Source organism: Sparus aurata, chromosome 17 (assembly GCF_900880675.1).
Source record: "Sparus aurata chromosome 17, fSpaAur1.1, whole genome shotgun sequence".
Classification (NCBI taxonomy): Eukaryota; Metazoa; Chordata; class Actinopteri; order Spariformes; family Sparidae; genus Sparus; species Sparus aurata.
The window spans coordinates 19,057,317-19,084,729 of NC_044203.1; the positions used below are offsets into that span (position 1 = coordinate 19,057,317).

The 27,413-nt window shown below is 43.7% G+C and overlaps 1 protein-coding gene across 2 annotated transcripts in view; it reads right to left on the bottom strand.

The window, feature by feature from the left end:
- Positions 1-25,904, bottom strand: part of aplp1 (amyloid beta (A4) precursor-like protein 1) — a 38,123-nt gene extending 12,219 nt beyond the window's left edge. For both annotated transcript variants that reach the window (XM_030393333.1, XM_030393332.1), the window contains exons 1-3: positions 25,534-25,904; positions 2,620-2,799; positions 1,590-1,719 (exon numbers count right to left, since the gene is read on the bottom strand). In XM_030393333.1, the coding sequence (XP_030249193.1) occupies positions 1,590-1,719; positions 2,620-2,799; positions 25,534-25,599 (376 nt within the window). In that variant the 5' untranslated portion in view covers positions 25,600-25,904. The remainder of the gene's footprint in view (positions 1-1,589; positions 1,720-2,619; positions 2,800-25,533) is intronic.
- Between the last annotated feature and the right edge of the window lie 1,509 nt (positions 25,905-27,413).

The window sequence follows — 27,413 nt, forward strand, 5'->3', positions numbered from 1 at the left end:
GGCCTACAGCAGACATGGCCTCTCTGTAACACTGCAGAGGTGCTCATGCTGCCCTGAGCCTGTTAAACTGCACATCCCGCATTTGTATCCAAGCCTGTCTGTAGGTTTAACAGCGACACAAGTAGAAAGTTTTGTACATTAAATCTAGACTAACCATCAGTAAACTTCAAGTATGGTTATCATCAATAAAATGTGCTATTTTGGATCAACTAATTTTGCAATAAGTATGTTATAGCTGTACCTAAAGTAGAAAAGCCCAATTTGAAATGTATTTCTGTGTGCTTTTATGTGCTAAAGTGGAACAGCTTAACGTATACTTTGTATACTTGGTATTAAGTGCTGTATGTTGCTGTGTATGTACTAATATACATGCTTGATTAGTTCACTTATTTGGGTTACAAGGACATGCAAATGTCCTTCAGTTTTACTTTGCTGTACTACTTTGAACATTACATACCTTACGTTTTAGATATAAAAGTATACTTCTCTTAAGTTTTCTATGCCTTAAATATATTGCTTATGCAATAAAATATACCCATTTTTTCACAAGGGTGGGGCGAATATGCAATCAATGTGAAGATCTTGTTAGCTCGTGCTTTTACTAAGAAAGCAAGGACATATTAATGTGTTTTTCTGTTCTAAGACAGAATCATGGTTTAAGTCACTGTTTGTTTTATGCAATGTGCTGTACGTTACGTGACTGCTTAGTTTGGATATTACACATGTAGTGTTTTAAAGAGAGTGTCTAACATGTAATGTGTTGTTGATGACATAAAGCTGACCCTGTTGTTTGCACTGAAGGATTTATATTGGTCTGTAGTGAAAAAGAATAGAAATATGTATTGGCCTTTTAAAAAATAAATGTATATCTATAAATGTAGAGATAATTCAATAATTCGTCTAGGGAAATGTGCTTTATGGCATTTTGCTCAAAGTTAAATAAAAAGATTGAAACCACAAGACCAGGCCATGAGTAAAGTGTTATAATGTGTTTATTTGTCCAAGTACTGAAAGATAAAACGGACTGTTTGACAGTTTTGTTTTTTATTCGTTTTAATCATTGAGTTGCAGAGATGCTGGTAGGTAGATTTTGTCATTGTTTTAGGAAACTTTCTTCCCGTTCTGCAGTTATCAGTCCCCTCTATGTCAACAAATCACACTTCGTCACACTCATCTTAATGAAATATATCACTTCCAGCTGTTTTAATTAGTGAGTTTTAGAGGGGCTGGTAGGTAGACTTTGTTACCTTTAGACAGAACTGGGCTAGCACTTCCCCCCACATTTCCTCTTATTGTGTTAAGACAAGCTAACTGGCTGCTAGTTGTAGCTTCATGTTTAACAGACAGACATGAGACAATATGATCGTATTAATCTTTTCATGTTACTCTCAGCAAGAAAGCAAGTCATTTAGGGTGCACGTCATCCCACTATCTCTCTCCTCACATTCCCCTCATAGATGGAGTATACAGTAAATCTAGAAACAACAACATGAGACCTGTCTTCTTCCTCTGCAGAGGACACCGGAAATATAAACCTATGTATTCTTGGTGGTGTAACTGACCTCATGGTCATGGTGTGCTGTTCTTACCTAGACAGCGGTAGGGCAGGACTATGAAGGGGTGTGTCTGGCAGCGTCCCCAGCCTTTCTTGCACCAGGCGTGGATGGTGACGGGTCTTTTCGACTCCTCTATGTGTGAGATCGGAAGTGCTGGGTACATCTGGACATACGGGTACATGCAGAGACGACAGGGACACAGAAACAGGTAGATGGATGGACAGAACAGAGGGGATTCGAGACGAGAGGAGCGGCAGACAGGGGACGATTGGTTAGAGAGGGGGTTGGAAGATGGTTTGGGATCCGGGAAGAGCACAGTCAGTCGGGAGAAGACTAACAAGGGAAAGAGTCATGCAGCATATCCTCCAGCTACTTACACAGAGCCATGTCAGACATTTGACACGGCGAACTGAAGGTTCATTCTTTCATTTCAATGAACATTCTTGTCTTTTAATGTTTCTACTTTCCCATCTGATTACTGGAATTTAAAATCTTGGCCAGCAGTTTGAAGCACAAACACAAAATATGGAGAGAAATGACGCGTCTGAATTCACACTGAAGGGCTTTCTTCACAAATGTCAAAGCAAAAAAAAGAAGGCTTTTGTATAACAGACACGCTACTGTCAGCTAATCACATTACAGTCTGTTCATGGCTCATGGCTGCTGCTGCTGCTGCTCTCTGTGTCTACTTAGACCTCCAGATGGCGCTTGGTTGCCTTTTACTTCACCTGATTATTCCTGAAGGAGGAGCGTGTGGAGAGTATGTGTACCATTGATTACCTTTCAGTAAATGTTAAAGAGTACACATATCAGGTAACAACGAGGAGGAAAAGTGGATGGAGGCACAAATGAAATATGGAGATATTCCAGCAGGCCTCTATCGCGTCACTATATATGGTTAAATATATAGATGCATAGGACAGGTGTTGGACAAACCAAATCAGAGACAAGAGTATCATACTTCATTAAATTAGATCTGGTCTGCGTTGCCATTAAGCTTAATTCTGATTTGAATAGATCCAGGCTAGTGTTCATCATCTGTCTGTTAGGCTCAGGACCCTACCTCCTGACAGTAGGACAGGATTTCGCTGGGCTCTTTGAAGCAGCCCTGGCGGCCCTGAGGATCCGGCTCCCATTGGCCCGTCTGTAGGTTCATGTGCAGGAGCTGACGGCCGCAGAACATGGCGATCTGAGGCTCTGCCACCTGGGGGCCGGGCCCGTTCACCTCGGTCATGGACAGGGCCTAGGGAGAGAGAGAGAGACAGATGAGCGGTGAGGAGGAGTCGATACAAACACACTGGCACATCATATCGCGTTTGAAGCCGAACCAGGGGCGGGTAGACCAGAGATAATTCCTAAAAGTACTCTCCGACATTAGACCGAGAGTGTAAGGCGGGGTGGTGGGCTGCGAGTGAGAGAAAGATCGAAAAACAGAAGAATGTCGAGGAAAGGAAGAGGAAGCTAATGTACAGGAGCACTGAATGCAAACTGTGAGCCTTTAGAGAATATTGGCGGTCGTCTTCCATAGAGGACTGTTGAAATAACCCTGAGAAGAGCCAATGAAAAGGCTGACTTATCGACCGGTGGCCTATGCTCCCTGCTGGCTGACAGCACTGACAGCTGACAAAAGGAAGGACCGATGGTGGATTAGGAGAAAGGTGTACAGGAAAGATATGCAAGAGTATGTAAAAAAGCCCCCAGCCCCCCTCTTCCCCCACTCCAGCAGCCTTCTAGGATGTTGTTATTGATCCCGGGATATGTTGCCTCTGCCTTGGGGAGGGCCCAGGGGACCCCACAACAGAGGAACAAACAGCAGCTAGGGCTCGGAGTCAGGTGTTAATACAAGCTCATTGACCGATGGGCCACTTCACTACATTAACACACAGCACAGAAGCAGAGAGGAAGAGAGGGAGAGAGAGAGAGAGAGAGAGAGAGAGAGGGAGAGCCTGGGGAGGAATAAAGGAGGGGGGTTAGAAAGCTCTATAAACAGCACAGAGGAGGACTTCATCCACAGATTTCTTCAGACAAACAAAAACAACGTGACAAAGTGCCAAAGTATTCCATGTTCCACTGGATGTCTGAGTCATCCCTGGTGCAACAGCGGCTTGTTTACTCCTGCAGACTCGCTTTGTTCAAGTGAAAAGATGAGCATCTGAGAGCGTCACGCGACAGCAACATTCATGGTACAGAACATGCAGTGATGAGTACTGTCCAACCCCAAAACTCATCAAAAAGGCACCCCCGGAGCCACCTATGCATGGCTCCTATCCTTTCATCTGCGCTGACAGACAGGGAGACGGACCCACTGACGACAGACAAGACGAGTGACGCTGAGCCAATTAGGCGGAAGTTGCCCAAAGGGAAGGAACGGAGGAGAAAAAAAAATCTGAGAGAGTGACGCCTGATCAAAGGGAAGCCCTGCTTCGGCCGACCGGAGCTGGAGTGTTTGAAGTCCCTAATTAAAATTCATACTGAATAAAATAAATATATAAAACCCCTTTGAGTAAACGTACAATAAATATAATAAGCCCCGAGCAGTCTGTGCATTATAATTATGTTAAGAGGAGTTTGTGTTTCTGCGTGTCCTAGCAGATTTCTTACAAATTACACACCTACTTTTCATTACTGCTGACCATTCCCCAAAGCAGAGCCGCGTTTTTAAGATTTATGAATGCACTTTTCTGCCTTTATAGGCAGCAAAGTTTTCCAGATCATATCAATAATGTCTGAATATCAGCTAGCAGAGGCTTAAAACAGCAGCTTTAGAGAGGTGATCCTCGCAGTGAACTCTTGGAGACATGAGCTGCAGTCAAATTTCTCATTTGTATGTTTTCTAATATGTACATATATATATATATATATATATATATATATACATATATATATAAAGTCTCCTTGTAACACAGTTCTTTCTTAAATGTTTCAACATTGATTTTTTTCCCCCCTATCCTTGTGGTGCATATCTTGTTTTGGCGTTTTTCTCTCCTGACAAAGTTGCTCTCCAACACATTGCTGTTTTGCAGCCAGTTCTGAAGTTTCTGCTGTCATCACTTGCTGACATCTCTGCTGTGATGGATAACTCATCTCAGGCAAAGTTTCAAGTCCCTGCAAGTTAATGATCGACCCGGCAGATAAATAGAGGCTATGGCTGCTCAGCAGGTATGAAAACGTATTCAAAAATAGAAAATAATTACAAAAAATAACTCCATTATGCTTTGATTTACCATTTATTTCTAATCTGTGGTAAGTAGGGTTGCACAATCAATCAAAAATATTATGAAAATGCAAAGTGCAGTATCCATATTGCTGAGGCTGCTGGGGGTTCAAATGTGTGATAAAACAGCATCATAATAAAGATACTGTAGTGCTGCAAGGACTGCCGGGACTACAAATGTTCTCCAGATGTTTGTTTTCTTTACAGATTCCAACAAATGTCACATCATCACGATTTTATTAGTGGAAAAATAACCAACAATCTCGAGTCATATCACAATAAGTAAGAAATGTTCCGCTCCTTTACTGAATGTCCACGTTAGTTATTGACCGCTATTGAGCTTTTTATTGGTTAAGTGTGTTGTTGGATAAGCACGAGGAAACCCTGCTGAAGCTGCTGAAACAGTCTGTCTAGTGCGGCTGCTGAGCTAATGTCTAAATAGATATATCTCTTTGACTCGGGGAAGGTCAGTGCCACGAGGAAAAAAAAAAAAAAAAGAAAAAAAACTTCCGGATATTTGAGAAGATAACCTGGCAACTCCCCCTGGTCCGGCTCTCTCTTTCTGCCTGCTCTCCACTACTGCACTTGCAGAAAATCAATGCAGAGCGACTGCAATTGTATCGCCACGTTCCCCCCAATCAATAGTAGTCCATCAGGAGCCTGAGGCCCTGACCTCCAGCACAGCAAGGCCAAGCTGATCTGGGACCAGATTAGATCTCGCCACAGTGATAACCCCTTATAGAGAAATACAGTTTTACGATGTGCAGCCTGGGTGGTTTGTTCCTCCACGGCAGCATGACACCTGCATGTTTTTGACCCAGTTTGGAGTGTGATTCCTCACATGGACTTTATATGAACATTAGTCAGTGGTTGACGTCAGACGGATCCACGCTGCTCTGGTGTGTGGATGCCACTCAGTGTTTGTGTAGGCGTTTCATTGTACGCTCACAGCAATAACAGAAACGATTGCCAGCATGCGTCAGTCCTTTTCATTCTTACCCCAAAATGGTGAGAATCCTTTTTAGGAAGCATCGGTTGATGGACACAAACGTATTCTGTGGTGTTGACGTGTTTATTTACAAAGTGCATCATGTTGATTGGTCAGATTGTCGACCTGTTTTTCATAAAAATACAAACCGACTTGGCAAGTCAGTAGATGCAATACTCAGGAGTCGGGGAAACATCTGGCAAGACCGTGCTTGAACTCAGGCATGACGATAGAAGCTGGATTTCAGTCAAGTGAATGTCGCTGTTGACTGTACTTGTTGCAAGAACGTACTGTCTTCTTTTGCTTTGTTTATTTGATCATGTTCAATCACAACATTAGTAACTGTATTACACTAAAATATATAGCTTTTACGATGAAGAGCCAATTGCATTATGTCTATTATTCTTAGGTCCGAGATCACATGTCAGTGCTATTTCTGTCAAATCAACTTCAACATCCGACTTAAAGCCCAGCCAGGACACGACTGCTGCACAACAAATATTTATGCGCCATGTGCGGCTGTCTGTGCAACAGGACGGTGGAGAGGATCTGCCAAGTTGCTAATCAAATTGGTCGGTTGACCAGGAGCAGAATCTACCTGATAACAGCAGTCAATTAAAGGAAAGAAGGTCTGCAGAGGGCACGAGACAGAGGAAAACAAGGCAGGGAAGATAATGTGTTGCTGGGCTTGGTGTTGTTTACAATAGGAAGACATGTCGGCACACAGCTACTTTATTTTCTTGTCTTTGTGCCATACAGACTAACATTGTCCGTGGTATCAACTATCACTTAGTCCAGCCTCAATTAAACTAATATGGGGTGGATTTCAGGGATGAAGCTTACTGACTTGACTGTGGTCCCCCCTAAACTTTACCTCGACGCCACCATGATGTTGACATTTTTAGCTTTTAGTGAAACATGTCAACAACTACTGGAACGACTGCAAGTAAATCTGGTTGACATTCATGGTTGAAAGACAATGTACCTCAGGCCAAAAGCTTCAGCCTGTCCAATATTCGTGTCTTAGTGGACGCTAATACATCTGGGTTGGGAAAAATTATCGATGCGGCAACATGTGATACAATTACTGATACACTGGTGCCAAATATTTTAGTCATAGTTCCTTCTTCTTAACTCCTGAAAAAGAATTTAGTGCAGTTTTAGGCCGATTTAATATTGGAATGATGGCACACAAGAACATGGACAAGTAACAGTCAGTCTTCTTTACATTGTTTCATCTCATTTCCAGTCAAATTCTGTGAAACTGACACCATAGTGCAGTGAATAAATACATAATTACTGCATTTTGCCCTTTCTCGTGTATCGTAAAATGACTGTCTTGCGATGTGTGGATTATCACAGAATACAGAAACAGCTGTATCGTGATATTATCGCTATCATGAGCAGCGTATTGTAAGGTACTCTACGATTCCCACCCAATATAACACACCCAAATAAAAATGCTGCACACGGTAAACATTTTTACCTGTAAGTATAGAGTTATAATACCATGACAGGTCATGTTTACAAAAAGAAAAAAATCAATAGTAAAACATGCTCTGCTCCCAATGCTCTGAGGTCTTTCATAAACACATGGTTGTATTCACTAGATACAGAACAAATAGACAATAGTCCTCTGTGGGGAAGAATTAGGCTCTCATTGACAGCTAAGAATAGCTTCTGCTACAGTGAATGAGACGCATTCTTATGCCTTGATTAAGCTGTTTTGCCCATGTTTTGTACTTACAATTTAAAGCTGTATCTCTCTCCGGACTAAAAAACATGTGGTCAAAGCTTTTCAGTGTCTCTGTGTTGCGCAGTTTTCCAGTTTGATGCCAATTGGACTTGTTGTCCAGAGTGTTAAAAAAAACTGCTGCGGCATGAGCACGGAAGTTAAAGTCTCTCTGAACATTCCCAGTCCCCATCAGGAGCTGACTGGTCCAGTTGGCTTTACAGTAATGCTTCACAATCTGACAACAATTATGCTTCTTCTCCAGCAAAGGAAAAAGGCCGCAGATCTGCCCTCCACCAAAGAAATGCCGTAGTGTACTGAAGCATCTCTGTACAGTACACTGAGGGGGCAGGGAGGGGGGAGGGGGGGTAAGACGGTGCCGCTCAACCATCCCACATATCATGTCCTAGTGCTGATGAGGCTGAACAGGCAGACAGCCCAGAAGCCTGGCAGCTGCCCACTGCAGAGAGCACTGCATCATTAATAACGACCTGGTGATATTAAGCATCGATTGGCTTTCTGCCTCTTCACCAGGTTCTTTGCCTCCGTTTGCTCCCTTGACATCCCATTTTTCTTTGCACTGCTAAGTTCTCCCTATCTGCCACATGCAGACTGTGCTGCGTCTCTTCGTGATCACACGCGCACCTCCAGAGTCACCATTACAGAGAGCATCACAAGGAAACTAAGTGATCCCACAGAGACAAGAGTACAATGTGCACTGGAGCAGAAGTTGTGGAACAGCTGATGCAGATATAATGATGGTTAATTATATTTTCACAGATATCCGTCTGGTAGAGGAAATTATGCTGCAGAGTGGAGCACTCGAAATAAGTGCCTGCAACAGATATGATCTTGCAGCATAAATACTTCTGTCAGTCGGGCTGAGTTTGGACCGGGGCAGTACATTTACATGTTCCTCCGGCAGCTTCAGCCCTGTCCTAATTAAATTTTTAGCACCTGTTCCACCCTTATGTTGCAGGATGACTTCATCCTCTGTAATGATGCAATCTCCCGGCCCTGGCAGGCAAGCCGGAGCAGGAGAGGCGGAGCCCACCCATCATTTGTTACCTTTTACACGTAGCTGCCAGAGCGTACAGTGGAGAGCCAGGCCATAAAACACATTACAGGCTTCGAGTAGATGCTGCAGGGAGCAACATGTCATTTTATGTATGAACAATCGCACAGAGGCTTTTGATTACATTTTCTATTCCCTCACACATAGTTTTTTTTTTTTCGCATTCCATATTTCTCCATGGAAACTATTCTACAGGTGTATATGTATGTATTTGTATTTGCAGGTATATCTGTGAATATGTTGCGTGAGGCCCTTTGGTACGTTTGTTGTTGCACTCTATAAATAAATGGAAAAACATGTAGGAAATGCCAACCTGTCAAATTCGCACTTAAAACAAGCAGGGGGCAGAATATCAGCAAAGTAACCCTTGATAGCTGCTGAATGTAGCTGTCGTTAGCTAGTTTGCTCAGTAAGCTTTAGCCGTCCAGCTAGCAGACTGGACAGGGAGTTCGGAGCACTGGGGTAGTGTTGCTGTTCACACTGCTAACACAGGCGCTGGATACGCAAGGATAGGCCACGGCTAACTGGTTAGCATGCTAACTTCTGTAGATATCTAGTACACTGTGGTCAATTTTTTGAAACTTTTCAATTGAAATTCTTACATATGGCACCTTTAAGCTGCAAATACACTGCCTACAATGTAAACACAGGCTTTCTGGTCAGAGGTTTATTACATGCAGCTTGCTTGACACCTGATAATCAACTCAAGACAACAGACCTCTGTGGAGCTAATCCCCTCTTAGCAACAGGGATCTGGGATATCCCATCTAACCAAAGTAGACCATGTAGTGAAGATCTAATTGAACAACCATACATCACAAACACAAAACAACAAATTTCACGATTTATCCCCCAAATTTTAAATAACATATGCCAGATAATAGAAATTAGAATTATTCAATTACAGCAGGCACATTTACTTTCTTCTGCGTGGTGTATGGACAAGTATTTTATTTAGCATGTGAAATAAAATAATCAATTCATCACACATATCTTATGTCATCATCTTTAGGATACATCGCTCATGATTCATGTTCAGGCTGTAGAGTAGGCTGTTTGGGCAACGGTACAAATATCTTGCCAAAGTAACTGATGACATGCAAGCAGGCTCGAGGTTCCTGTTGACGCTGTGTACGAGATAGAACATCAGCGTATGTTTATTCACTAAGGCTCAGAGTTGTAATGTTGACGGTATGCTTATGAAAATCTTTTATCCTTGTTTCGTCACATCCGCACATACTCATATTCTCTCTATTCTGGTGGTGCAGATCACTTACCCTCAAAACAGATAAAGACTGCAGGGTACAAGGTGAGGACTTTGAAGAAGGCCAAGTCAGTCTTGGCTGATCTCAGCCACCCACTGTCCAACGGCTTCCATCTGCCACAGATACATTCGGCCAAGATGCAGGACCAATAGACTTAAGAACTCATTTGTCCATGCTGCCATTGGCCTTTTAAATGGCCTTCTTAATATGTTGTGACATGATTTGATGATTATGTTTTCTCTGAATTTATTGTTGTTTTTTCTTTTTGCGTTTCAGTTATTGCTGCGGGATTGTAATGTGATTACTGTTGGCTGTCCAACAAATTTCCCTTTTGGGATAATATAGATACCTTCAACGCTGAGTATGTACATGACCTCGAACATGTTTTTCCATTGTGTGTTTACATGTGTGTTTAACATTTTAACCGGTTGGGCTTTGAATATTAAAAGGTGCAATATGTGATCATTTTGTTTGAAAACATTAAACATTAGCCAACATCTTTGACATAATATGAAGAAATCATGACATCTATGAATCGTGTTGCAGACATATCTATCGAAAATTGGCCTGCTAACCAGCTAGCCCGCGACCCAAAGCTCCTGTGCTAGGACACCAACACATGCCTGATAATTCGTGCTCCCAGCCTGGACTGGTAGAGTAAGCTATCAAGCTAATAATAGCTACAGTTAGCAGTAGCATATTCTGGTTATGCTGCCACCTATTTGTTCAGATATTTCTCACATATTGCTCCTTTAAGAATTCAGTGCTCAGTGACACAATATACTTATGTAGTTAGTTTATCATTATCAGTGGCATTTAATTATCTTAAATTTCTATTTTCTATTCTAGGACAATGCATGGTTGCTATACCACAATACCACAAGGGTTGCAAGAGTTTACCGACATCAAGTCATTAAACACCCAAAGAATTCCTATGAGGTTATGTTGGTGATTCATGCAATAAAGCTATCTGCAGCTAGCTCTATCCTGTGCAAACAACAAGCTTTGTCATGTCTGGTGTGAAAAGCCTGCATGGTTAAGTAAGACCGCTCTAACATTGCGGAGTGGCAAATTTCCATCATTCATGTAGAGAACACACCCACGTACAAATAGGTCTCGTCGATGCACAACTCATGCACGTCTGAAACACGCACACACACACACACAAACAGGCGTTCCTGTCTTTGTGCCTCTCTGCAGCACAGATGGCTGAATAGTGGGAGTCTTTCCTGCTCTCGGGGGCCCCTCCCTCCACCTTCTCTCAAGGCTAAGCTCCATCCACCCCAAGCCAGCCGCCCTATCCTCGATATCCCTCGCGTTGTTGTCTCCCTCTTCCTCTCTAACAGCTTTCACACAATACCCGACACTCTGCTGTTTGGCCTCCCTCCCTAGGCCAGTGCTAAATGGCCAGATAGATTCGGGAGCATTCATCATTGTAATCATGTTGGTTAATTATTCATAGGCTCCATCAGGCCTCTTCCTGGTGTGGCATGTACTTATTAGAGAGTAGCAACATTAGTCTGCCAGGCTCTCGTGATGCAGAGGGGACAAAAGGAGGATAGAGCAGGTTAGCGCTGCACGCTGACACTTATTATTATACATCTCTGACTAACAGTTAATTGAAGCCATTAATTTTCTATTGAGCAGGGACTGATGGGCAGAGCAGAAAATGCTGCATTGTATTTAATGTATTGTTCCATAGCTTCCTACTGTAAACCACATATAGAGTTACTTATTGAATATTAAACTTGATGCCTCTATTCAATACGCGCTCGACACCCATCATGGCAGAGGCTTTTGGCTGTGCATTTGCAAACGTCACGACCTTCTCTAAGTCGGGCTCTCTCATCAGTCCAGATTACAGTGGTCCAGCCTCCAGCTGGGCACACTGGGAGCAGATGGCCCCATAATCACCAGGGTTCATCTAGGTCTGCAACAGCAGCCAAAACCAGCTCCCAATATTTGATTTGATTTCAAGTATAGCTTAAAATACAGAGCATGTCAGATGGCATCACTGCGAGAGACTCCATAGATCTGGAGGCCGACCGTGCCAACCATTTCACGATTGTGGTAATTTCGGAGCGTCAGTCGGAGCTGTGCCAACTGGGGTCTGTGTGTAGAAGACCAGATTGGCATATCCTTTCTTAAGGTTTTAGCCTCTGAGCTGACGGGGAATAGGAAAGAGAGTGATTTCTCTCTTCCTGAAAGGTCACTGTCTCCCCCCGGGATCACATAACATTAGCTGCAAACAGATTTCCCTAATATAGGATAGCACCATGAGACTCAAGCAGAGCTGCCACGCTTAGCAGATTAATCAAGTAGTCATTCGAAAAGAGAAAATGAATCGCCAACTATTTTGAAAACCAATAATCATTTCAGTCATTTTTCAAGCAAAAAACGACAAATATTTGCCTCTTCTAGCTTCTGAAATGTGAGGATGTGTTGCATTTATTTGCCATTTATGATAATAAAAATAAATGAAGAGGCTCTGAGATTTGTACTGAAAGTTGGCTAAAAAGGCAAATTTGAAGATGTGCTTTTTCCTCATTCAGCATTTTATAGGCTTAATCAACCAATTAAGAAACTAATTGGCAGATTAATCGATAATGAAAGCAATAAGTTGCAGCCCTAGACTCAACAGAGGTGACAGGAAAAGAGTCTTCACCTTTCCCATGACTCCTTAATAATATCATGTTCACACATATCCTGCTTCTCTCTTTGTATTACACTCAATAACGCACACACCTGAATTTTTTACTTCCAGTGTGCTGGCAATATTGTTACAGCCATGTTTCCTGTCAGCTTTTCTTTTTTTCTTCTTTCTTTAAACATCCTGCCTTTCAGCAGCATCCGTGGTAAAACCTGTCCAACGCAATCATGAGAACAAAACAGGAAACTCCCACGGACGTAAAACTGATTTCACGTGTAGTGTTCCCAGTTCTATGGAAAGCCTGTATTAAGCAATATACGGAATGAGACGAGTGATTGTGATACTTGAGCTGCACAGAGTAGGCTGAACGTTGCCTCTCTGTTCCACCCACATTTCAACAAATGCTTCATCTGACTCACGCACCATGATGACGTTCTCTGTCAAGAAAAGACAAAAACATAAAGCGCGGTTGGTCATTTTCACAATCTTCTCCGCTCCGCCGCTACCTCCTGCAGACATGTGGGAAACAAACAGCTGCGTAATAATGTTTCACAAAACCAGCCAGAAAAACACACAGTCTGAAAACATCAGGCTGCTGCTTGTTTCAGTTTCCTCTTCTGTGTTCAAACCGAGATGATTTTAGGTCTTCTGGTCGCGCTGTTGATGAATTCATCCTGTTATGCAACACTGCTCAACCTCCTTGACTGTTAAGCAACACAACATGGGAATGCCAACATCTTAATGCCAAACTCTTTGAGCCTGCAGATATGATTTCAGGCTGAAGAGCCACCTCGGGGGATTTAAGGAATCAAAAGCTTAGCGGAGATTTGAGTACCGCAGGTCCATCTGAAACATCCTAATGTCAACACAATTGCCACTGAATCAGGGATTTTCTGCAGGCAGATTGTGACTGACACGACACAAACAAGCTCTCCAAGTCTGTATTTATATGGTAAATACATCCAAAACAGCTGGTGTCATATCTGGCACTCCAAGGTTCAAATTTCTATTAGCGAGCGTGTTTTTGTGCATCGTCACTACCGAGGATCATTTTCTGCAGGCTGTTGTTGCCTTTTCCTCCCACATAGGTCAAAACCTCTTGGGTATAATGAGTTGCACGGCTTATTTCAGCGAAATGAAATGAAAATGCACAATTAAATCATAATCACTCTGCGACCACAATAAGATACGAGCAGTACTCTGTGTGTGTTATGAATAAAGCAATCCTCGTCTGAATGGATCTCTAAAAACTGGCAATTCATCCTGAAAAACCCCGAATTCTGCAGGTTAGGGAGATTAGGAGGTAACAATATTTTTCAATTTCAGACACGCATACAGATGATGGCTTTGTATTACAGTGGGAGGGACGAGCAGAGACGAGACTGAAGGTCTTAAGGCAAAAACATGATGTCCTTGAGCATGTTGTAAATACACAAAGGCAATCTCAAGGCCTAAATGAGAGCATGTATAGGTTAAAAGACTGTAATAATTGATCCACTTAAGGACAGATTGTCTCTCTACGGTCTCCACCAACAAACAGCAGGCAGACGGCGTCAATAAGATCTGACACTTCCTCTCGCTCCCTTCTCATCTCACACCCTGGGTCTCTGCTACCTCTCCAGACCCTCACACTGCCTTTGTCTTCGCCAGTCATTCTGCCCTGAAGTCTTTTTTTCTTTTGGATGCTCGTGTCATCGTTCTCCTCCCCAGCTCTAGTTTTCGCTTTCCTGTCACTTTGTGCACTTTTTGAATATTACAGAGAGTTGGTACGGGGATCCTCAACAGATTCGTCTGCAGTGCTTTTCTTGAAGCGAACAGCATCCTGAATCGCTTGAAACTGAAAACAAAGTAAAATTTTAAAATCATCTGTCAAATTCATATTCTCGACAGGAAATGACGAGCCCTTTGGGGGCACGGATGCACTTCATCCACATGACGTATGATCTCTGGGGCTTTCTGCGCTTTAATAGCACAAATATGTAAATGGGCAACTGATAAACTAATGACATCCTCTGTCTTGTTTCTGCAGTCTTGTTTTTTTTTTTTGTGACTGACACATGTAAAATAAATAAAACCGCACTGAACTGAATATACACGTGCAGCGGCAGAGCGATAAATCAAGTAGTAGAGAGAGATGGGGGTTAAAAGATTCATATATCTCTTTCCTCCTGTCTCTTATTTATGCACATATACAATTCTGATCACATTGTGCCCGCCCTCCTGGGAGCTTGTCTAGCAGATGCATCTTATGGAAATAAGGCTTTGAGGTTATATATGTATATGTTGTGTGAGCCTCACGAGGAGAACGTGAGGCAGGGGCTGAGCGCTGTGCGGTAGTGTATTATTACTACTATTACATTTTTGTTGAGGCGGGGGCGTAACCAGAAAGCCGAAAGCAATAATTGATGTTTTTATTAGTGGTGGATCTGTACCAGCTACATTACACACCACACGAAGTGTAAGGGGAGGTATATAACAGTTAACTTCACAACATGTTTAATTCAGAGCCATGTGGTGTCACCGCAGTGTGAGCAGGCTGCTCTTTAACTCCCAGTGAGAGGTCAGAGTGTACACCACTGCTGATAAAAGAGCCCAGCATGGACAGTTTCAGCCCAACAAGCTGCAAAGACATATTGTGGGGACGACCTCTTCCCAGGTTCCTCACCGTGCCCTGCACAGCATCTTTGGCCTACTGTTCATGTTAATGAGGTGCTGCGTTAATGAACGGTGGGATAAACAGCTAACGCTGGGAGGACCACTGGGACCAGCCTGCCGCTCGTACAAAGCAAACACAAAAACCTGAAGTTTGGCTGCGGACACACTCGAGGAGACGGTGCGACGCGCAGCTGGTGTCGCGCTCTCACATTTAACATCAGCTTCCGCTCGCTCGCCGTCCTCTTCATCCGCCTCACTTCCTCCCATCCAACCCATAAACACACATTTTTTTTTCTTTAAAGGCCCTCTCCTCCACGATCTCCCTCTCAGCATCACTTGGCCACCGAGGGGTGGTTGCCATGGTAACACCACCCACAGGAGCCGGCTACCTTCCCTGTTTCCGTAGCAACTGGTTCCCCACAGAATTTCAAGCATGTCACTCAGTGTCTCTCTCTCTCTTTCTATCTCTCTCTCTCTCTCTCTCATGAAAGCGTCCCCACATGTTTGTTCGACTTTCTGTCCCCGGCAAGTCACTGGTCGCCGGCTTAATGGTTGGTTAGCTTTCCTCTGCACAGCCTGTTGGATGCAAGACACTACAGGTGAAAAGGGCAAGAAAAACCCACTGAAAATAACTGAAATAGAAACTCATCTCCATGAAACTTCTCTGTCGATTGCTCCCATTAAATATGTGCCAATTTGCACACATAAAATCAACACTTAAATGTGTATTTTGGATGTTTTCTTTTCCATAGCCTGACAGAAGACGTGTTATGAAAGATTAATAGCCAAAAAGTTTGTTAAATCACTGATGCTCTAACGGGCCTTGCTGAGTTGGACGAACACTTAAACCTGTCATTAAACCTGACATTTTACAACAAAACAACAATAACATATAATAATTATCTGAATGCAATGGCAACAACAATAACAACAACATCCTGGTGGTGTTTGACCTTCGGCTAGCAGGCGAACACTTGACACTCTAACATTATTATAAACATTACTACATTTAATTGTAGTATTTGTGCAATGATTTTTGTATCACCAATATTACTATAAGTAGTTTAGTACCTACAAAATGGCTGCAAAAAAAAATGCTTATTGTCTTTTTACTATGTTTCTTAAGAATCAAATATTTTTAACTTGCACTGCTGGTCAAGTCATGTCGATTTTATTCATGTAGCCTAAAAGCCTACAATCTTATTGCCCCAGTGGGCTTTACAGTCTGTCTGAAGAGCCTTGATGAAGCCTGAGGAAGAGCCACAGGGAAGAATCCCTCTCCTAGGACGGACAGACATGACCGACAAAAGTATGATTGTACAGATTTAAATGGTTGCACAATTTAAAGTGTTCGGGATCTGAGAAAGTGTGACATGCATTTATCTCTTATAGATTCTTCCACTCGTCAAACAACTACTAAATTAATTGCAAAAAAGCAAAAGAAGATGGTTGTCAGTAACAGCAAACATATATAAAACATAATTAGTATTAACAAAATATAGATATACACAGTTAATATAATCGATTACTACACTGTCAGCGACAGTATTATGTTGTTTCTTTTTAATGATCTGACTCCTGCTCACAAGCCGCCCTTGGTAAATCTCAATGTGGTGAATCAGTGGCTGACTTAACGATTCGTCACATGTCCCACTGAGTCGTCTGCTTCAGGGCCAAACAGCCTGCATGTTACAACACAACTGATTATCTTTCCGTTTTGCTATAAATCTACTTCAACAGTCATTCCAACACTTCCTTCAAGTGCTCTCATACGCACGGTTACAAAAGGGGGATGTGTACAAATCGGAGTAATCTGTTTGTCAGTCGAGGAGTACATGATAGATCACCTCACCTTACGTTAACTGGGGTAACAAGGTGGTGAGGCTGCTGCTAGTCGGTGTTTTTAACAAAAGCGGATCTTAAAGGCACAGCAACGTTTCGTCTAAACAATCTTAAGTTATTTCTTATCTTCCTTTGTATCCAGAAGCCTGTGTGTCTGTATGCGTCAGATTCAACACAATCCCTTTACATTTCCAGCAACACTCGAAAACGCACTTACACTTCCGCCAATCCAGAGAGAGAAAATAATAACTGCGATCGGGTCAGGCTGACATGTCCTGTCTTGCTTTAGCCGCCTCAGTGTTATTCTAGACCAGGCCACTCTGCTGAGATAATGTGTGCTGGCTGTGCAGGCTGCCAGTCTGTGCTGCAGAATCACTCAGTAGATTAAATATTAGCGTTATCTCATTTCCTCAGGCCATAAAGTCACCACAGACTGTCCAACTGAAGGGAAAATAGTTTAATCATTGAGACAATCTGTGCAAAAGACCCCTCACCGGGGCCTGGGACCTCCATTTATGCTTTGTGCTCTTATTACGCTCCTTTTCCAAGCCACTGCTGGACTCAGGCGAAGTACCCCATTTGTCAGTCGAGCTTGGTTGAGTATTGGCTGTTAACCAGCACAGCCTGGCCTTGGTGAGCACAGTGAGGCTAAGATGAGAAAAGAATGGAGAGCTTTTTGTTTCTCCCGATCACCCGCTGAATCTTACTGTTCGTGATTAACAGTGGTCGCAGCAGCAGCCAAGTTAATTTGTTATCTATAGCTGTTCGTTCCACCAACCTGCTTGTTTACAATGGGCACACCAACTGCGTACATTGTATGAAATAGAAGCAGACTCAATAGCATACAGCCTTTGCAGCCTTTATGCTGGGGTTGCTGAACACAGAGCATCAAGTCAGATGCTGTGGGAAAACGATGTCTCAGGGGAAGGGAGGACACAGTATGTTGGAGGCTCCTCTGCTGCAACTGCACATTCAATATACAACATACTATCCGGAAATGCTTGGAAGAAAATGAATTGCCTACAATTTTAATAATCGATTCATCAATTTCAGTATTCTTTTAACAAGAAGCCAACATGCCAGATGATCATTAAATGTTTTGAAAAGAGCACTCGCTGAATATCAGGCACTCAATGTCAAATAACTTTGCTGCGCACACAAACAGCTGAATGCAGCAGGATCACACCATCTGTCTGGGGATTGTCAAAAAGCATTCTGGGAAATGTAGGAAATCACTAAAAGATAATTTGATGGCATCCATTAAGATAAAATGGCTACAAACAACAGACAAATTACACAAAACGAGCCTCATGAGATTGTAAAATGTTTTATAGATGTAGTCTATTTTTTTATTTCTATACATGGTTATTTTTTCTGACTGTGTGACTGTGTATTTGTAATGATGATTAATAATCAAAAAAACAGATTAAGCCCTTATTTCCTATCATCTTTGCTCACGCCATCATCGCAAAACCTCAAGAAGTAGCTTTAAAACCTTGACACACGTGTTTATGTCTGCTACGTTTCACCATTCATTTGCCTCTGCCCTAAGGAACGTACAAGCTGGTCTTATAAAATTGTTACAGGTGATCATAAAGTCAATAACTGTGTTTCAAATGTTTGATTATTGACAACATCTAATAAAAGAGAATAACAATGCATCTGGGAATTTCTTTTTTGCACCGCCTCTTGAGAATATCCTGGTGTTATAAGATGTGTTTGAGTGCATCAGTGGGGTGTACTGAGAAGAGAGAGGCCAGCAGATGCAGATAAACACAGGCAGAGTCTGATGTCTGAAAATATCAGGAATGGAGAAAAAAAAAAACACAAAGTACATAAAAAAATAACACAATGAAGGTTGAGTTTAGAGCATGAATTATTCAGGTACAATTGCATGGAAAGTGAAAAGATGTCACTGGCCACTGAAAGCAGTGGAGGCAGATGGAGGAGTGGCATCTGGGAGAGCGGGCAGGGGAGGGGTAATGAGTGCCTCTGGGATGGGGGGGGGGGGAGACAGAGGAGGCTGGGGCCGAGACAGAGAGGAGGGACGAGGGGGGCCGAGGTGAGGAGGAGACGGGGTGGGGATTTTCTTTTGTGCTCTGAAGAGGGAGGCTGTGGAGTGGATCTGGAGGGGCGGGGAGGGAGGAAGAGCATGGCGTGCGGGGGGGGGGGGGGGGGGGGGGGTAACATAAAAACCAGGTAGCATGAAGAGAGAGAGAACTGGCGGCGGAGCGTTGAGAGGGATGCGTGACAAGTGCCAAAGCCCTGTCGACAAGCGAGAGCCCAGACCTTTCCACAGCATTCAATAATTGATGCAACCTCTGCAGCGTGCCATCTTTATAAAGCAGCAAGTGTGTGCTGTGCACCTGTGTGTGTGTGTGTGTGGACTTCTGAGTTATCCACGAGTGTAAGCATGTGACCTAATTGTGCGTTTGTGAGTGATTTCCATCCGTCCGACCTTAACGCTGCAACTTTAGATTAAAGTGTTAGAGATAGGCTTTTAGTCCTCCTGACAGAGCTGCGAGGTGCCAAAAACAACATCCGTTTCTCTCTATTACAGCTCCCAGTGTTCTTCTGCAGAATGTTAATGCGGGCTTGATCAGTCTCAGCGGACCCGACAACCCTGCACTCTCAAAAAAAAAAAAAACCCCTGCAGCCAAGGCCGTTAAGGAAATTAGATTTTGCAGTCCCGCTTCCATACAAGTCAGCGTTCCGCTCTGGCCACGGGGCTTCTCTTTGCCTCTGCTCGCCCCCTTCCCTCGTCTCATCTCGAGGCCACCTGTGAATACATGTACGCGACAGAGATGGATCTCTGCGCTCTCCCAGCTGCTCGAGCTGAGTGGCAACAGGGCTGGGTCCCTCCATTAGCATGCACTCCACCCTGCAACCCACATAACATCCTACATGCTCTACATCACTTACACTCTCTCTCTCCTCCTCCTTCGCCCTTTCTCAAATTGTCCGCCGTGCCAGGGCAATCCCCACTCTCTCTCTCTCTCTCTCTCTCTCTCTCCACCAGCAATCTGTTTTCTCTCTCTTTCCCCTCCCGAACATGGACGACAAGTGTTATCACCACACTGCAGATGTTTTTTTTTTTTTGTGTTGTCTTTTTTCCAAGAGCGGGGGCTCCTCTGAAACCTCCCACCGGCTGCAGCAGGACCAAACATCATGCTTCAACTTTTCCCTGCAGATATCCAGCCCATTAGGCTTACTGATATCTCTGGCCTGCAAGACTCTGGAGAGGAACCCACAGCTGGATGCGATCAGGACGGCTATTCTGGTACCCCGAGCCCCTCTAGGTGACACCGGACACGCTCGTGACACGTGCAAACACACACTGGAGACACCGGCGCACGTCTCTGCCACACAGTCCTCCCGTACGGGCTTTCTACGGGCAGGTGCAAGCAATCACATTTTGTCTGCAAGCGCTCCATGAATCCACATACATGTTGTGTCTGACATTCAAGCGAGCGCATGAAGAAAGGTGAAGTAACGTTATTCCTTAGCAGCAGCCGCCTGGGAAGTCAAAGAAATTAACTCATCAGATGTAGTGCACTGGGTTATGCATGACAGGCTATAGAGAGGACATGAAGTGATGAGCCTCGCAAGCAAACATTATTAAACTCCGATGTGGGAATTACTCTTCTTTCCAGCTGGGACGCATCATTTAAACTGTTTCAGCAAGGCCAGAAGACAAGATTGAAGCATCCTAAACCAGCGTTTTGATAGAGTGTCCCTGAACCTATGGGGGAGGACTACACCGCCTCCGCCGCGCAAATGTGCAATTAATGTCGATTCATTTTCAGCAGAGGATCTGGACGGACTCCATGCCCGCTGGAGACACAAACACAAATGTATACTTTCTTCATTTCCACTCCAGACACTCGAACAGGACCAGCAGCGGAGAGAGGAAATGAAACCCGACTCAATAACCCCGGCGAATCACACAACGCAGGGCACGCAGGGAGCAGAATGGCCGAAAGGGTGCATTATTATCACTCATTAGCTTGTCACCTCTAGCTCGATCGTTCAGGCACGTTTACAGCACTGCTTTCCTCCGGTACAGCTCTCATTTCACAGTGACTCTGCAGGATTTAATTCACGTCGTGTGTGTTTGTGTGTGTGCTGCATTTGAAAACCTTGGAAAGGAAGAGAGATACAGAGAACGGGGGGGAACATGTGATACAATAAAACGGTGCGCTTTATGCCCACTGGCACACGGATATAGCAGAGAATAGCGAGCACACAGGAATCCATTAGAGGAACCCGATTATCTCTCGGCTCTAAAATTAATTAAGTGAGTGTGGGGCAGTGTGTGTGTACGTGTGTGTGTTTGTGTGTGTGTGTGAGAGAGAGAGATCTGGTTGTCCTTATCTTTTTTTTTTCTTGTTTTCTTTTTTTTTTTTCAAGCAAATCCTCTTGTGTTTTACTGCACCGAAAGGCAGATGGGGGTGGGAGGTGCATGGATCTGTATGGCTGTGTTCCAGCACGAGGCCTGAAATTGCTGTCAGTGGTGGTGGTGGTGGTGGAGGAGGAGGAGGAGGAGGGTGGGGCGGCGGAGGAGGCGGGTGGGGGTTACGCAGCGAGTTTGTGACTCACCATTTTCATTTAATCTTCAGCCGTCCTAAAATGTGCTTTCTACTCTTTTCTCCCTCCCTCACTCTCTCCCTCCCCGGTTCCTCCCCTCATGCTTCGTGCCTGCCCAGACATCCAGCACTTCCTGAAACCTGTGGATAGAGTACGTTGGTTTCTGGGTGTGCCGCTGCTATTCTTCTGCAGCTTATGGGGGGAAACACAGTGCTCAGGTTTTACGCTGCAGTCATTTGTCTTCATAAATACAGACCTGGTTGACTAAAGCTGTGCATACCTGTTGTCCCGAGCCATCCTTTTATCAAATATGGCTGCACACAACCCGCAATAATCATGTGGTTGCTCTCCTTGTATCAGATTTTCCCACGGGTTTTGTTAGGGCAAACACAGAGCTTACGGCTGCAGCCTGGCTCCATGTGAGTCAGTATTCAGATGTCTCTGTGACCTCACAGAGCACGACAATACACCGCAGGGTGATATGAGATTGTGCTGCTCATGAGCTGAAAATAATAAACAACTGTACATCATGATCATGATCATCATCATCATCATGGCTACACAATATAGACCAAAAAAACCTCTATTATTCAATATATATGCTCTTATTACTTGTAACAATCAGTTGGTTGAGCAGTTAATTGATTGAAAGAGAACTCAACGGCCACATTTTGACAACCAAACAGTCACTTAAGTATTTTCACTGGTTGCACTTTCTACAATGTGAATATATGGTAGTTTTCTTACTATTTTTTCTTGTTTATAAACTTGATAACTGAAAGTTAAAGTTGTCAACTTCAGCTTTAGGAAATTCTGCACTTGTTCATAACGTCCTGACATTTCATGAACAACAAATCAAGAAAATAGTGGTCAAATATTAACAAACAAAATGATAGAGAAAATTGACAGCCTTCATCAGAATATCTACTGCAGTGTTAATAAATATCGATGTATTCATATATATATATACATGAACATGTTATACTAAGTACCATTAGTACATGTTTCTCCCTTTATAGCCTGATGCAATGTGAGCATGTTTGATGGATGGATTTCAAGACATGTGACTCAAGAAATGCGTTGTAATTTGTGAATTTACATTACAGCAAAAGGCAATCATTTCCAATTGGAGGCTGAGAAATAAAGGTTTGAGTGAACGTTAACAGGTCTTTCAGAAAACCCTGGTTTGAGGAGGTGTTCTCAAACAATGCTGTTGGTTTTAGAATGTACTTCTAATTGCTGCCCGATGTCTTAATGCGTTCATATAATTAACGCATTAAGACATCGCCCCATGTGGTCGAAAATGTATATTTAAAGGTATTGTATTGATCCTGTTGCGTGACAACACTACTATTGTACAAGTATGTTGTGTAAGGTTGCACATTTAATCACAAAATGGTCTAAATGGCTAAGTGCAACAGCCACATTGGAAGAAGTTGCACATTCTTCTTCTAAAAGGTCAAACCTGTGACAAAACAGCATTATAATGAAATACTGTAGCGCTGCAGAGACACCCTGACCTACAGTACCTTACTCTCCATGATGTAAGAAAACAGATTTGTCCGGCACACTGCTAATTTTAAAAGTTGACTTCACTTCAAAAAAGTCTGGAATTAGAGACTATAAAATGTAAGTTGTACACGCTAAAAAGTTCTAATAACCTGAAGTTATTAGTCTGATTTACTTGGTTATTTTGAGGTAAACGGTTTCCTCAATTTTTTTCAATTATGAAAAAGCAGTTAAGAAATTGTTCATGCATAAACAACCAGTTGGGAATGTCTGTGACTGACCTACAAGGGACAAATATGTTCACTGAATCACTGAGTCGTTCTAAACTGTACGTCAAAATCTCCAACAGCTGACAAATCTCACAGTATATGTATATGAAGAATCATTTTTTAGTCCAGGAGTGTCAGACTTGTTGATGTAAGTGTACCGTGAAGGTGGCTGCTGCTGTCACCTCTCCACGCACGAATCTTTCCTTCAGCGCGTCAATTAGCTAAATGCCTTGTGTGCTGCCACAGGTGAGTGCTGTCACGGCCGAGACACCTGGGAAGCCGTTACTCTGCTTGACACACGTGACAACCTGGCATCAATGTGTCCGTCCAATCGCAGCGACGACACGGGATGATGCTGACTTTGTATTTCCCCAAAAACTAAAAAAAAAAAGGAAAGAGAAACCATCGAGGCCTCCCTAATCCACGAACACTGTCGGGAAATTAAATTTACGACTCCGATTACAGTCTGATGCACTAACAAATTTCAATATTCTGCCACAAAAGGGGAGATCAAAACAAATTTGTCCAATTCGCACACATCTTGGCTGAATGGATGTTGGGTAAATTAAGGGAAGCTGACAGTTTTATTAAGACTAATACCACAGTGTAATCCAGCCAGCCAACCCTCTCACGGCGTAATCTTCAACCTAAACCTTCACGGGCAGGTCTGCTTGTGTGGAGCTAAAAGCCTGTTCCTCAGCACAGCAGTAATCCCGCTAAGGCTCTTAGAGAAGTGAAATTATTTCACAATGAAAGGAGGAGGCTTTATGTGACTGCTCCAGACTCGCTGTGGAAGATGGCTAATAAATAAGCATCTCGCAAATCCCCTTAGGAGCTCCCGGGGGGGGAGACCCTGGAACGCCGGAACCCTACCCAAGTCTCTCACCGCTTTTCCAGGTGGAGACGCGAAAAGGATGTTTGACCTGAGCCACGGCTCCAGCTGGGACATCATGACTCATCCCCCCATCCTCCCCCCTTCCCCCACCTTCTCCTCCTCCTCCTCCTCCTCCTCCTCCTCCTCCACATTCACACGCACCTCCACCTCCACCACCACCCTGCTCCGACCTGCCTCGGTTCTAACCCAGATGATGGATGACTGAAAAGGTATTGAGAACTAAAGGTCGAGTCCATCAAACTGAGAGTCAGCTGCTGGAGGCTGGAAGGTGGGGAGCAGCTGGTGGCCCATTGATCCGTCGCTCTCTGCGAAGGGAGCTCCCGCTGTCTCCTCTCTCACCTATTGACGGGGACGCATGCCAATAAGAGGTGACCTCCGTATCTCTCATTAGTACACTCTGTATATCACGCTCGCTGCACTGCGCGTCCGACGACAGATCCAAAGTCGTGCCCTCTTGGCGTGAACCAGCTTCCTCATAGGGAGCATCTCCAAGGCCTCAACGTTTTCGAAATAGACGTGTATGAAATCTGACAATGACAGTGACTATCTGGTTCTTTTATAACCTGTACAGTGTTCCTTCATGGAGACCAACTGTACCACATAGCAGCGATTGAATATGCATGACTCCCATCCCCGTGCTTAAGAGCTTGCACCACTCCTCTAAAAGAAGAAAAAAAAGAGAGAAAAAAAAAAGAGAAAAACGACGGATGGAAGCTGATTTCTCCCTCTGACAAGGCCAGATGGGATGCAACGGGATGGGGATTTGATGTGAGAGCAGAAGGGGCCTGCAGAACCTTCTATTTTTTCCAGGCCCAGACTTGACGCAGCGAGCCGAGACCACATCTCTACCGGAGCCTCTCTCTCTCTCTCTCTCTCTTGTTTGCATGAGCTTCCATCTGACCATCGCCGCATTTGCATTTTCAAAATCCCCTCTCTCCCCTCATCGCTGCGTTTTAAGTGTGCGGGCGCTGCGTGTCATCACTCTTGTTGACACGGGACGGTGCTCCAGGATGCGTTTTAGCAAATGAAAACCTGGCCCAGATAAAAAAAAGGGGTGCGTGTCAGCAGTTACGGAGATACAGGCGACTGTGTGCGTGGCTGTGTGTATGATAATGTCGTCATGAAGTCAAAACTAGATAAATAAATAAAAAGCCAAATAAAAAACAAAACAAAAAACAAAAAACAAAACAAAACACAGCGTTCTGTCCCAAGATGCACAAGGAAACACAGAGCAGAACAATAAAATAAATCACAATGCGCCATCGCTCCGGATGATCCGGATCGCGTCGCTCTTACCTCGACGTTTTCCCACACGCAGCAGGACAACACAGCCATCAATATAGGTATTGCGGTATGTCCCATTTTCTCGCCTCCTTTTGTCTCCCTCTTCTTTAGAGTGTGTTGTATGTCGAAGTTGCTGTTGTAAAAAAAATGAACTGACTCCCCCAACGATCTCTGTCTGGTTACATCAGCTGAGGTGATGGACACTGCGTCCGTCGGAGCCTTCCTGCGATATCTCCTGCGTCTGCGTCCTGGCTCGCTCTTGGCCGACGGGCTCTCCAATGGCAGCCTGGGATTTTATGGTGGATGAAGTCTGACAGAACCAAGCCCTGTTTCTGCGGGTATTCATCACAGACTTTACTCACGGTGTGTGCTCGCCGTGGCTTGGTGAGGAGAGACCTCTGGTGGCGGCGCGCTGAGAGTGCACGGCGGGGCTCGCATGTCGAGGTTTCTGCGACAGTTTGAAGGGAGGATCCAGAGAAAATAACACATGGTCCCTTTAAACATTTTGACCAACTGAACAAGTGTCTGTCGCGTTTGTCATCTGGGGGGGAAAGAGAACCTGGGGCTGCACCACAGAGAATAAAACTGTTAAAGATGTATAAAATGCTCTGTTTTGATGAATGTTTTTGTTATAGAGCTGTATTCTGGAAAGTACACCTATTCTTTCACTAATGGAACAATCCAGAAGTTATAGGTTTAACTGCTGGCTATCAGATGATCCTGAGAAGTGAATTCTCAGTGCAAGCAGGGCCGCAGATGACCAATGATGGATCACTGCGTTTACAGGTCTGTCTGAATCAGCAGTCAGAGACAGGCAGCTTCAGCTGATCCAGAATGCTGCTGCCTGGGTGATAACCAGGACCAAAAAAAAACCAAAAAAAACCCCCAAAAAACAATTCAGCACATTACTCAAGTTCTCGGATCACTGCATTGGCTACCAGCTTCTCACAGAATCAACGTCAGAATTTGCTTGCTCGTCCATAAATCAGTGAACGGGGCATGTCCAAGAGACTTGTCAGATCTCCTGACTCAGTGCAAACCCTCCGGACCTCTCGGGCCGGCTGGTTCTGGATTACTGGCTGTTCCCAGAGTCCAAACCAAACACGGTGAAGCTGCTGTTAGACAGCTGAGCTGAGGCTGGAGACTATGCTGTCTACTTTACTTTAGATTTACAGTGCTTTTAATTAATTTTCTCCTAAATCACATTCATTTGTTAGTTTTATTGCTTCTTCCCTGCTTTATAGTTTTTGTTCTGTGTCATTTTGGCTGCTTGCTTGCTATCATTGCTGGTGCCATCTACTTTTGGTATTATTGTTTTAATCATTTGTTCTTCATTGTTATTGTTTGTATTGTAAATGTAAAGTGCTTTCAGTTGCCTTGCACTCAAAAGGTGCTATACAAATACATTTGCGTTGCCTACAGGGGGCCAAAAGCAGCCAGTTGGGTGGGGTAGTGGGGTATTGGCTGGATGCATGTCTGCATTTCTTATTTCCATCTTCTTTTCATTCTTTATTTTCTTAATGAATAATAAAAAATAGTACAAAAATAGAACTCATCCCGAGTGCCCTAGTTGTATTTTCTTTAGGGGGGGTGGGCACTCTGTGTACTTGTGTACAAATGGTAAACTCACATGAGAGCAGAGGAGAGAGAAAAGATGATAAAAGTTCAATCAACACTTTTCTAAAAGACTGAAACTACCAAGAAGGTAGGAGTTGTTGCAGGGTTGCTGCAGAGACTTTATTAGTTTTATGTGCATTTACTCTTTTTACTTTTCTCTCCATTTTTGTTCCCTTCCTGTGTTACTTCAGACTTATTTAAAATCTTTCAAATTAAACTGTCACAGAAGGAAAGTTCTAAGATTTGAGTTAAACAGCTCACAACTCAGGTCCACA